At 37.0% G+C, this 13,775-nt stretch overlaps 2 protein-coding genes across 3 annotated transcripts in view; one reads left to right on the plus strand and one right to left on the minus strand.

The window, feature by feature from the left end:
• Positions 1–5,126, minus strand: part of mars1 (methionyl-tRNA synthetase 1) — a 29,763-nt gene extending 24,637 nt beyond the window's left edge. For both annotated transcript variants that reach the window (XM_061726720.1, XM_061726719.1), the window contains exons 1-3: positions 4,933–5,126; positions 1,202–1,292; positions 763–841 (exon numbers count right to left, since the gene is read on the minus strand). In XM_061726720.1, the coding sequence (XP_061582704.1) occupies positions 763–841; positions 1,202–1,292; positions 4,933–5,035 (273 nt within the window). In that variant the 5' untranslated portion in view covers positions 5,036–5,126. The remainder of the gene's footprint in view (positions 1–762; positions 842–1,201; positions 1,293–4,932) is intronic.
• A 443-nt stretch (positions 5,127–5,569) lies between these two features.
• Positions 5,570–13,775, plus strand: part of arhgap9 (Rho GTPase activating protein 9) — a 72,229-nt gene continuing 64,023 nt past the window's right edge. Inside the window, exon 1 of the mRNA XM_061728240.1 lies at positions 5,570–5,835. The gene's annotated coding sequence lies outside the window, so the exon portion shown is untranslated. The remainder of the gene's footprint in view (positions 5,836–13,775) is intronic.

Here is a 13,775-nt window from a genome sequence, read left to right on the forward strand (position 1 = left end):
ATAATACCACCATACACAGCTCTCTTACGGTCCCACCTCAGCATTTCAGTTGGGTTGATATCTTCACAATACTTGGTACAGGGAAAAGCTCATGATCAACTCAGTGACTGCAAGGTGTGCAAGTCCTGTGGTGATCATGACAGATGGGCCGAGGCACTTGTGCTAATATGCAAATGTGATACTGGCCAAATATCTCCACTCTGGTCTTGTCTGTCTAAAGAACAGTAGACTTTTGGTTGGAAACACTTCTAAACAAAATATACATCTGCTGTCTTCTTTCATCAAGACCTTCAACATTTAATATGTTAAGTGAGGCCTGTAGAGCTTTGCACGCTTGCTGGGACTTCAGATCCTGGAACAATTAGTGATCATTTTGAATATTTTCCATTTGGGAAAAATATTTTTCAATCTTTTGTAACAAGCCTTATACATTTTCTCAGATTGATGGCTGACAACAACGGAGTCACAATGATCATTGTTAATGTATTTCTTCCCTGATATAAAATCCCAGACATCTGAATGTTCCAAACCAGTAGTATGACAAAATCTCTTTTATAGGGGTGGTTAGATTTTCTCGTGATCAAGTCTTAATTCCTATACCACACAGGGTAAATACAAATACTTGTTAATCACCTTAGATCACATTAACAACATGTTAAGACCTGGCAAAGACCAAATGATTTTTATTGCCCTGACATATAAAACCTTACAAATGAGAGACACTTCTTTCTTTTTCACGTGGATGGATGTATTTGGGCTTACCTGAAGAACTGTGGCCTCCCATTCCAGCCACTGATTGCAAACATCACTGCATTCTTGTCCATTTACTTCAAATAAGTACCTGAGTGGTGAAAAATGATGAAAAACCGAAAGATGTCTCCCGTCAAACACTTGCAACTCTCACTTGAAAGTATCAGACACATAGAGCAGTTTACAGAAATGTCCCTCTAATGTTATTGTAATTCAAGAAAATATAAATAAAGCAATTTAATCTGAAAAATAAACCCTAGAATTATATGCTGCAACGTAAGAAAATTAGGTTAGGAAAAATACATATTTTATTTTTAACTGACTCTAAGACTTTTTTTAATGTCTGAAAGGTTCTGCAAATGCTGTGGTTAATAACCTCCAGATTCATGCTGAAATGGCACTGGCATATAAAAATAACTGAGCACAAGGGACTAAAATATAGTCTACATACCTGCAAATGGTGTTGGAGCTAAAAAGATACTGTCCATTGGGCAGTAGCAGCGCTGGAAAAGCTGGACGGTTAAGGAAAGGCACCACTTTCTCTGAGAAAGGAGCAGACAAAAATAGCAGATCAAGATTTCATTCCTTTATTAAGTTTTTATTTAACATTATGTGAAAAAACAACAAAATAAAACGCATCGGTTGCACAGTGAATTGTATTTCTTTTCAATTAGGCCTAACTGGAACATGCTGTGTCAGTTAACTTCCGCCTTCACCAGTGTCACATGATGGAGTGTGACTCGTCATTTACCAGCTGATCGTTGAACAATGCAAGGCAGATTTAACAGGTGAGTCATTCCCTCTACTGTCTCTTCGTCCACTCCAGGACGCTGCTCCAGGTGGGAGAGAGCATGTAGGTTCCCTCGTCTCTCTTGATGGTCCTCGGGCCCCGCTGGCACAACAGAGACGAGGGAACCTACATGTTCTCTCCCACCTGGAGCAGCGTCCTGGAGCAGCGTCCTGGAGCAGCGTCCTGGAGCAGCGTCCTGGAGCAGCGTCCTGGAGCAGCGTCCTGGAGGGGGCGAACCGACAGCAGAGGGCATGACTCACCTGTCAAACCTGACATGCGAGTCACGCCTTGCATTGTTCAGCGAACATTCAAATGTGCTTAAATTCAGAGATTTAGTGGACCTTAAAACAGCGCAATTTATGTTCAAAATCAACAATAAAACACTTCCTGACAGTATTCAGAAGCTTTTCCAAAGCAGAGTTAGCCAATATGAACTCAGGGGAACATTTATGTTCAGGAAAACATAGGCAAGAACCAACGTTAAATAACGATGCATCTCAGTGACAGGAGTTAATCTGTGGAACAGCTTAAATACAGAAATGAAAATGTGTAGCACGTTATTACAATTCAAAAGCACCTATAAATACAAACTGGTTAATAAAAAAAAGTTTATAAAAGCTAACATTTGTTTGTGAAAAGGGTAGGCGTCATAAGCTTAGGCTTCAGTCTACACCTTTCGGTCCTTGGTCTTTAGCTAAAATTATATATATATATATATATATATATATATATATATATATATATATATATATATATATATATATATACATACACACACACACATATACCAAAAATTATATATATATATATATATTTTTTTTTTTTTTTGTTTTTTTTTGGTATAACACCGACCAATTACACTTGTACTTTGGGTTTATGGGAATTGAAAGGACCAATAAACTAAACTAAAAAAAAAACATCAACTGATAAATGACAAGCCACACACAATCATGTGACACTCCGATGAAGGCGGAGGTTTTTTCCACCGAAACATGTCAGGTAAACAATAACCTAAAAACCTTGTCTAAGATAAAAGAAAGAGTGAATATAATTATAAGCCAAGATAAAATTAACTTCATTGAATAATTATGCTGCGTCAATCTAGCCAGATGAGTTTTATTGCTGCTCACAGCTTCATGTGTATTTAATAAACCGTACATTTTTTAAACTCCATACAAAATATTCTACGGCTTAATGACCTTTTTTCAGCTACATTATTGTAATGTTCATGGGAATTTGCAGGAAAATGTACAAATCATGCACTTTAATCAACGCATAGCACAACCCTAATCTCCACTGGAGTCTAAATATTAGTCCATCCCTAAATACAGCTTACATCTATGAAACATGGCCAATGGTCAGATGGTCATGTTTATTCAGCTCTGCGATCCAGCAGCCCCGAGGGAGGCCAAGAACATTTACAGGATCAAAGCATTATAATACTAAACCTTACTATCATTTCTATAATTCTACAAGTGCCTTAGCTGAATATGTGTCTGACACGAAATAATAAGTATGTAGCAATATACTACAAAACCAATACAATACATAATAATTAACTCATTGGTCAAGCTTTACATTTATTCAACACAGGTGTCTTAACTACTTTTAGTACATCATTAACAGATATTGGGTGACATTTTTTAAATTGTGCATAAAGTAAGAAATGTTGGTTACAAGATTTGAGGGCTGTAAGACACAGTTTTACACAGGAAAAAAAAAACAATCACTACACATAAGAGGAAACACTATAAATTAAAGGCGTAGAAGGCCACAAAGTGTCAGTCTCACATTACTTAATAATTAATGGTCCCAAGGAGGGTTGAGTAATTTTGTTGAAATCAACATACACTACAAATTCAATTAAGAGCAGCAAGGATTGGTGTCTCTCTTTCCATTTATAGCTGTTTATCAAGGCTTTTAAGTGCAGCCAACCATCAACTGTTGCCAGGTCACCATACCCTTTTGTACAAATGTCCCTTTTCCACCAATACTGACATGATGAATGTGATTACTTACCAAATTTGATGCTTCGTTTTAAATGGGTGTCGTAATTCTTAGACAATTGATTGAGAAAATACTGTACAGTTTTTAAATTATTATTGATACTGACCATTTCTTGTAGTTGTTTTAACTCGTTTTAATCTTGTAAGCACTCTGAGATTCCCTGAATGAAGAGTGCTCTATAAATGAAATGCCAATACCATGTTGGAATACGCCTCAAGATGGTTCCTGACGAACAAGCTTTCCTTGAATATAAATAGATCAAATTATATTCTTTTTAGAAACAAAAACAATTTTTTTCCTGAGCAGGATTTAAAGCTCCAAATTAATAATATTGAAATCCAACAAGTTTCATGTGTAAAATGTCTTGGTGTACTAGTGGATGAAAGATTGTCCTGGGGAAAACATATTGAGTATGTATGCAAAAAACTTATGAAATCCTATGGTTTTATTAGAACAGTTTCTTTCTTAGTTAATCAGTCCTGTCTCATGATATTATATTATAGTCTAATTTATCCATACTTGACGTATTGCAACATTGTTTGGGGCGCTTCTTATTCTTCGTACCTTAACCAATTATTTTTAATTCAGAAAAGATTATTGAGAATGATTTCATATTCTTCTCATCAAGCACCTTCTGCACCCTTATTTAGCAAATTTAAATTATTATCAATTTTTTCTATTAACAATTTTCAAAAATGCCTGTTTATGTTTAAGTTCATTCATTTCAAACAAGACATTCCAGGCAATTTTTGTCACCAATTTTTTTCTGTTATCATCAGATATTCATTCTTATTCAGTTAGAGGTGGGAAGAAAAAAATAAAATTACTGTGTTATCATTGTGCAAATAAATAAATAAAAAAATTATAAAAAATAAATAAATACAATCTATTATTATTATTATTATTATTGCTATTATACATATTTCAGATCTTGACTGGTAATGAATCATGTATAACATAGGCACACTTATTTAATCTAACATAAATGCAACCAGGCTCTCTTATTGTGATCAGTATTAGTAGAATAGAATAGAATAAACTTTATTAATCCCACAGAGGAGAAATGTACTTTTAGTTTTGAACCAATACACAAAAGAGATATGTAGCAGCAAAAACAACACCATAACAAGACAGAGCAGCAATAATATGCTGGTAATAGTGTTTTCTGGCTGTTTCTCAGGTACAGTACCTGTTAACTCCGTTCATTGTGAGAGACACAGGCAGCTGTCACTGCTATTGGCCACACAAGGCTTTCTAAAAACACCAATTTCATTCATACTTGGTAAACCCACCCATAATTTTCAGCCCATAATTCTATTTTCTTATAAGTACCTAAATAAAGGTTCTCAGAGAATGAATAACCTAACCAATAACTGCTGTGTTACCTTCGTGGTTGAAATATTCAACGCTGCATCGAACTCCAGTCACTTCCAGCGCAGCTTTCACCTTCAGGCAGTGCGGGTTGCCTTCGCTAACAAACAACTTCATCTTGATTACCGGCTTAATTTGTTTTAACTTTCAAAGAAGACAAGTAGCTGAGTAGTAACTTCACCGGCGAGAGCCGTCCACGCTGATGCAAGCCCTCGCAGCTCTGTTAAAGATGGGGGAAATGTAGTTTTGTGAGGTTTTCTGAGTCGCTCCCGGCAAGCGAGGTTGCCAGATTAGTGGACTACATTTCCCATAATGCAGTTCAAATTGCCGTCATTCCACGCGTATGGGGTAGGCTTGTTCTGTGTTTCACACTCAGAACCGCTGGGTGGACTAGTTTGCAATGCTTTTGAGAAATATTACCGGGTGACGCCGGGGAATAAATAGTGCGCACCGCAGTTCTGCTTTTTCCGTTTTCTGATTGGGTTTTTGTAAAATCATAGTAGCCAATCTGAAGCATGAATTGTGGTTCTGCGTTAAATCGACGCAGAGCCTACGCCGTATGTTACGGCGTAGCCTACGTAAGTTACTGCGTAAGCTCTGCGTTGGTGTAACGCGGAACCATAAATCAGCCTTTAGTCCACCAAAGCCCACACGGTGCAGGCTGTATTTCATCCTCTTACAGTCCGACTGCGCTCTGTCACCATGGCATGCAGTGGAAACTAGTTCCCCAGGGGGGACGATTCATTTGCAAAAAGTGCACGGGGAAGTTTTGTACCTGTTTTTTCCGTTTGCTCAGTCATGTGAAGTTATCTAAAGTTAGGAGGAAAGCGCGGAGAAGCTGCACACGTGAAGGCAAATATCGCTGCAGTTGACTTCAGAAACACACAAGTGAGCTGTCACCGCAACATCTCTGCAAGGTGAGTAATGCTGTCACACGCAGAAATAAGATGTGCGGATGTTACTGTCTATATATTTCTACAGAAATAGCTGAAATATTTCTAAAAAAGAATATATATATTCGTATTCCAAGTAATGCTTTATGTATGTGTGTGTGTGTGTGTATATATATATATATATATATATATATATATATATATATATATATATATATATATATATATATGCATGCATAGATTATATTCTATATATAATCACTTGAAGGCAGTTCACTAGAATAAGACAGAGGTAACTTTTTCCAGTATTTGTATATGTAGGTTATCTTTTCGATTCTTCATCACTGCTTTTCAGTTATATTCACCTTTATGTTCTCTCTTGCAGTTTAGTAGATTTTTATTTTGAAATGCAATCTGATGATTACTAAAGCCTTGATACTATATACAGTACTTATTTATTTATTTATTTATTTCTCAGGACAATGCACATTGATGAACATATACATATGTAAATGTGCCAGATTGTAGCACAAGGCTAGTTTCCATCTGTAGTCCAATATAGGCAGGTAAGGTGTTAAAAGCAGAACAGGTAAAGATGCAATAAGAAAAAGAAAACAGAAACAAAGACAAGTACAATTAGTAAAGACAAGTACAATTAGTAAAATAAGAATGATAAAAAAAAAGTTAGTAGGTAGGAGGAGGCCCAAGCACACATTAGGTGTGTGTACACATTTGTTGACCTCTGAGCCACATTTTTATCTGGTTTTTAAAAGTTGTTAAAGAGGGGCATTCCCTTATGTGTACAGGTATAGAGTTCCATAACGCACTACCCTTTATGGATAGTGCGTTATGGCTAAAAGCAGTTTTTCTGAATGGAACCTCTACGTTTCTGTTGGACACTGCTCGAGTGACCCGCGACTGTCGGTATTTAAAAAATTCCTGGAGGCAAGGTGGTGCCAGGCCATGTAGGGTTTTATACATTAGACAACTGTATGAGAATTTGCAGAAGTTGTCGAAGCTTAATAGATTGTATTTGTCCAAGATGTTACAATGATGGTATGAGATAGGTACAGTACTGAAATGCTCCCAAATATAAGGTAAAGAATACATGGCACCACTGTTAAAATGTCTTATATGTAAAATGCAATGGTAAATTGTTAAAGGTGATCGTCATTTGTGTAACAAAAAGTTTCAATTCTGCAAAAGGAAGTACAGTGGGAGTATAAGTGTGTATGTGCACATTGATTGTCCCAAAAAGTAGTTGTGTAAAGCTGTGTTGAATCCACAGTTTTATACACAAACAAAACAAAAAAATGTCATATACAGGTCTTCAGTCAGTCACTCTAATAACAGACTTGCTTTTTCCAAAACAAGCATATGTCTTAACCTTTCCTGTAAGTCACTACCCTTTGATGAGCCACAAAGGCCTGTTTTAACCGCCAACCATTTTCCATTGAGCAGCACTTTACTTTACTAGAACCTTTTACTAGTTTCCTGTTCAACCTTTTACTATAATTACAGAACATTAGACACAACTTTTCTTTCTTAGCCGGAACTTGTCAAACCTTTTATTCAGTTTAATTTTATACTTTGGCCTTTACTCTGATGCATTGTAAACCACCACGATGTTGTAGACACAATGATTCCACTGTCACATGATTAAATGTCATGCTGATAAGAGGCTTTTTACATATGACACTTTTGTGTGGAAGTTTTTGCATGTATATATGTGTGCAGGTTAGCCTTTTCATGCTTCGCTCAAAGTGCATGTAAAAGTTAACCACACGGTGTTATGGAAATGGTTTAACTGATGCATGGTATTTCTGCTGTTTCATAATCGTTCCTAAGTCCATTCGAAACAGGAGATTTTCTCCACTTTTTGCCAGACTTTGACGACACAAGCTTGAAAGATTATTCACTGCTAGCAACTTTTCTGATTAAAAGTACCCTGTAACTCAATCAGTATTAGGAAACAAAGTTACAAGTCCACTGTAATCTCTGTACAATGCTGAAAGGGATGCAATGTCAAAGAGATTGATAGAATGGATATTGTGTCATGTTACAGATCAGATTAGGCGAATACTCCACAGTCCTTGAGTATGTATTTATATTGAGATGTGTGGCTGCTTGCATGCATGCTTTACACTGTGTGACCTAATCTTGCAGCAGCAGATGATGGAGTGCAGTTGCAGCTCACGTTGTTTCTACAGTTTGTCCTGTGGAGACCAAGACCACAGCCCTAAACTGCCACTTCTCTCATGTGGACGAGACTCCGTTGTTTTATTTTTCAGTCACTTGTAATTCTCTGAATTGTTTTTGTCTGTGAAGTCTTCACTACCTACTGCATCTGTCTCACTGAGTTTGCATGTGAATAGCATGTAGCTACTGTGCAGAACGATGGGAGTTTTAATGCACACAGTCAAACAGTGTTGTGCAGCAACAGGGCAGCAAAAGTCCTGCAATAAATCCAAATTCCATGACCCGTATTCATAGAAGTATTGATTCAAGCTTTAGCTTATGGTTTTACTTTCTTTGTATTCCAAGTAATGCTTTAAATATTTTGTCCATTTTATTTATATACTGTACAGTCTTGTTAAAAAGACAGTTTACATATTGGTACATTTTAAAAAGTCAGGTAGTCCTCATTAGGTTTCAAAATAGTCGATACAACCTCTGATAATCACTCTCATTATTCATTGAGAAATTAAAGGGATCCAGAACGCATGTTTTGAAAATTTCAAGTTCTCCCCATGATGATTGTTGTCGCCCCATCATTCTGGGAAGGTTTACAGTTTCGAGTCCATCATTGCATAGATAGAGCGTTAATTATTATGAGACCTGGGTACTTTGCAGTCATTGCGTTGACTATTAGATGTTCTGCACACCAAAGTATTATCGAGTCAAATGTAAGGCCATCTGCCTGACAGCTGAAGCTTGGCTGAAACTGGGTCATGCAACAGGATAACTGTCCCAGGAACACCAGAAACTCTTCATATAAACCCTAATGGCTGACAGAGGAGGAGAATCAAGGTGTTGTTGCAGTGACCCAGTCAAAATCCAGACCGCATCCTGACTGAGGAGCTGTGCAGAAACAAATATCCAAAAATCCTCAGTGAAGTAGGTCATTAAGGGTTAGTGCACGTCTTTGTATGGGGGCTTTGGGGGCTTTATACAAGTTTATGCATAAAGCACTTTTAAAACAGCGACTGCTGATCAACATGCTGAACATAGGAATGAATGAAGTACATTATAATGAAAGAAATACAATAAAAGTAAGAGATACAAATAAAAATATGAGTAAAAACACCAAAATTAACATCTCACAATGGGTCAAAAGCCAAATGAAAATAGTGGGTTTTAAGAACAGAGCAAAATGGCCAATCAAGAAGCATTTCTAATGTGTAATGGCAATAACAGCCACTATTTAGGAGACACAGGCATGTCGTCATGTGACACCATTTAACTGGTTAAAGTTTGAATTAGAGCTGAAATAACTAGTCCCTTCAATGATCAGCTGATATTCTACTCTTCTTTACTAATATATTTATTCGTATAACATCAATTCACAACAAACTCTTAAGAATCAAGACAAATTTGCAAATTGTGTTAAATCTTAATCTCATTTCACACAGAAGTTAAACAGATCAAATGTAGTCTTATTGAATGAAGTCCAGTTACAATCCAATAACTATATCACAAAAATCTCATTAGTTGTAGTGTGACAAGTGGAACAACAAGTGGAATTTTACACTAAAAATTATATTAATATTTGTGCTATTGTTAGCATATTGGCTGCAAACTTCCTGTTTTTGAAAATGAGAGGCATTGCAGCTTTTGTATAATAAAATGCACAGCAATATTATTTTCCATTTTCATTCTAAGAAAATGATAGTATGAAATACTCAAATAAACAGACCTGCAAGTGCTGCGGGTTGGTAAACACCATAAATGTTCTTCTATTATCCACATGTTATAAACCTTGTTACATGTGTGAAGTTCCTTTATTGAACAAATAATCCCTACAAACCCCTGGAGAATCAAAGCAGTGTCTGTCTGTCTGTCTGTCTGTCTGTCTCTCTCATTCGGACTCCTGCTCTCTCTCCTCTGCACCGTTTGCCTCAGGAGGTGTAACTCCTTTTCCTTGCTCTCCAGCCTCACACTCACTTCAGCTGCACATCGCTGCTGAAAATGGGTCTTCTACTCGGCTGATCGCTTTTGACAGTTCACGCTCATCCCTGGTGGATCAATGGAGCTCAGTGCTCTTCATTAGAAACATCAATGTAGCGCACATTCCCACAGGCTCAGTGACAACGCACCAACCCAGTCAGGACATGTGTAGGGAAAAAAAATAAAAAATTACTTTTGTGTTTAAATTCTTTTTTTTGGGGGGGACAAAAATATAGGACTTATTTTTTATTTAGATTCGCACTGTGATGTAAAATCTGCATATTTTTGTTCTAATCAAATTTAAAGTACTCCTTAAGTGCTAGTTCTAGTGCAGTTTGAGCTTCCTTAGATAATGGCATAAAGTTTTATTCATACAATACAAACAGAATGACGTGTTACTTTGAACAGGATATCTGTTTCGCACATTTTTCAATATTTCTCACAATAATCAATTAATAATTATGCCTTGTACCAGAAACATTTAGCCATGTGATTGGTTTAAAGATATTATTCAGGACTTTTTTTTCCATTTTTCTCCTGTTTTCATTGCATGAACTGCTGACTGAAATAATGAAATAAGATCATTACTTTAAAACACAGAGACAATGTGTCTTTTTTTTTACTGTCCATTTTTACCCATAAAATGCAGAAACGAATGGTGATGCTTGAATTAATTCTTTAACGACAAATAGATGTTTCTGCTCTATACTTAAAACAATGCTCTTTCTCAGTGTTTTTATGTTTATATTGAAAAAAAAGGGAAACGGGCATTACACAAGTGATCTCTGTGAACGTGTTTGTAGTGTGTCGATGCAGGTTTCAGGGTTCATTGTAAACACAAGCATTGCATCAGCAAGCTCCTGAAATTATGGCATCACACATGTGAAATGTTGGTATGTGCAACAAGGGGGTGGGATGGGGGGGGGGACATACTGGAGACACTGGTGGTGGCAGCTGGTCACAGAGGTTTGTTGTCACGATGACAGTTACCAGTCTGAGCCAATGGCTGCTCGGCTGTCATCATCTGCTTTTTGATTGGCCCACTGACATTTCTAGCTAATCACAGAAAGACTCCAGCCCACCTGTTTAGTCACACATGCATTTCCACACACACACACACACAGTCACACTCACACACACACACATTCAGCAGCCAAACGTCACACTGGGAAACACAGTGTGTGTTTCGGTGTCTCTCTCTAGTCTGATCATCAATAATGCATGGCTTTGGGAGGATGAAAGGCTGTTTTGGCTGGAGGCATGTGCCTCATATGGAGACAGAGACATCATTGCTGGTAGTTATAACTGTATATGCACAGACCGAGCGAGTGCACCGGCGCATGGGGCTGTTGTCTGTAGAGCTGTTTATCAGGCAGAAAATGGTCATATTTTTAGGTTAAATACTGTATATAAATGATGACATTTATCCATTTTTCACTGCATATTGATTTTTTGGTTGTCTAAACGGAGAACCTAAGAATAGAGTTTAACGCTGACTAGAGTTTAACGATGTCAAGCTGAAAAGAAAAACAAATACTGTAATTTCTTTGGTATATAGAAAAAACCTGACTTCACTTTTTTCTGTTAATGCATTCTCATTTAGCTGTAGATTATGGAAAAGAAAGTAAAATACAGTTTGACTTAGCATTGATTTATACAAAAAAAAAGCATCTTAAAGCATTTCTCTGGAATTTCTTAAAAAAACGAGAAAAAAAAACTGTTACTGTTCCTTTTACCCAGCATGTATGATGTGATGCAATACTTTACATCATAGGCATCACCTCACTGCAAGATGGGGCCAAAAAGCTCAAATCTGCAAGCAAACTGGGGTGATTGTTTATAGCGGTAGTAATCATTCAGAGGCCGGACTCATCACGGCACTCTGACCAAGTCATGCAGTTGTTTGACTGACACAGAAATTAAAGTCCTCCTAACTTAAAATGACTCACTGTCTTTAACTTATTGCGGTAATTAATGTTACTGAACAGTGTGCCGCATCTGCAGGAACTTTTTCTCTTTTTTTTTTCCCTGTGATGCCTTTGGTTATAGACATTCATATGTAAATACAGTACGGTGTGCGTGCATATGAGTGTGTGTTTGTCATGTATTCGTGAGAACGTGTGCAGTAACCCTTTGAAGTTGCTCATTCACTCCATATTCCTCCTCTTCCCGTGTCTCGTGTCTCTTTGAACACCGTGTAGCCATGATTATTAAAGCCGCCTTCTTTCCACTTCAAACGTATATAGGATGAATATGGATATGATATGACGCCAAAACTCTCCACCAACACCCTATATTCCTTTCCAGAGTCTTCCTTTGCCGTAAAGGCTTACAGGCCTAATATCAAACTATTTCTGTGGGAGCTAAAGTTGTCAAACTCACTGGTTTGTCTTTGAACCAGTTGAAATACTTTTTGCAGAGCTTACTCTGAACACCAATGAGCTGCAGGGAAGATTTAAACATTGAATTTTATACTTGTCAGATTCTCTCTTTTCCTGGCGTCACCTCAGGTGCTCCATACTTTATCCCTCTAAACATCATCTGCTTGTCTCATCAAGTTGTTATTTGCATTATTTTTTTTTCCTTTGGATCGTTGTCCAGCCTGTAAAGCAACATAACAAATATTTTTAGTTTTGATTGCATCCCCAAACCCATAAGCTAAATGTGTTTTTTTATACTTCATATTAGGAATGGGCGATATTTTACCGTTCACGATATACCGTCAAAAAAATTCCTCACGGTAAGAATTTGTCATCAAAACGATAAATTCCCATTGATGACGTTTTTGTGTAAAGCTGATTTATGAAGAAAGAATAAATTCCCGTTGATGACGTGTTTGTGTAACAAACATGGCGGATCTGAGTCATTACAGTTTTGCAGTACAGGTGGATTGGTTTGGTCATTTAATTGGTTTTTATCAATTCAATTTAATTGGTGTAGTTTAGCAGCATTTAGTATCTTTTAGATCAGTATTTTGGGGGCTCCAAAGACTGAATCTGGTGATAGATTTATAGTTACAAAGGTGGAGTTGAATTGGTACTTTTTTATCGTCATTTTTATCGTTATCGGGATAAATGCCAGAAATTATCGTGATACAATTTTTTGTCCATACCGCCAATCCCTACTTCATATACCTTCCTCAGCTGTCACAGTGCCCTATAACACACCAGCACAGAGTTTCTTATTGTCTTATTCTTATTGTTCATCATTAACACAACTACATGTAGGCAATAAAAGTTGCCATGCCACTCAATGGTTTGCTGTTCAAGAAACTGATTGGCATTTTGGCTGTTGTTGTCTTGGTGTAAATGTGTTTGGAAATGGAAGCGACGACATTTGGTCGAGAGTGTGCAGAAGAAAAAGAGCCATTGTGTTTTAATCACTGTAAAATATGTTAACATGTGTCATGTTATTAAAGTGTAGTAAACCAGAATGTATAAACCACAACATACTGTAAGTTTAACGTTAACAGAATTTCACATTTGTGATGGCCGCTCGTTCTGTAGATCGGTGTTGAGGGGAGGGTTTTTGTTCGATTGCAATTGCAGTTTGTGCAGCTAGATGTCGTTACAACCAAAACGGGAGTTAAATTAGTAAATTGTAGTTAAATTAGTACCACTTTCAGAGTATTCAACTATCAAAGCTGACGGATCGCTGTTTTGCTCTGCTCTGTTTTGACTAGATAACATGTTGCATCTTGAAGTCATTATCCTATCTGCGCTAGCTGACCATAGAACGTCACACACTGCTTTACCCAACTCGTTGTTCTCCAAACTACGTTTTGTCAACAGACCATA

This window comes from Cololabis saira, chromosome 8 (genome assembly GCF_033807715.1).
Source record: "Cololabis saira isolate AMF1-May2022 chromosome 8, fColSai1.1, whole genome shotgun sequence".
NCBI classification, from domain to species: Eukaryota; Metazoa; Chordata; class Actinopteri; order Beloniformes; family Belonidae; genus Cololabis; species Cololabis saira.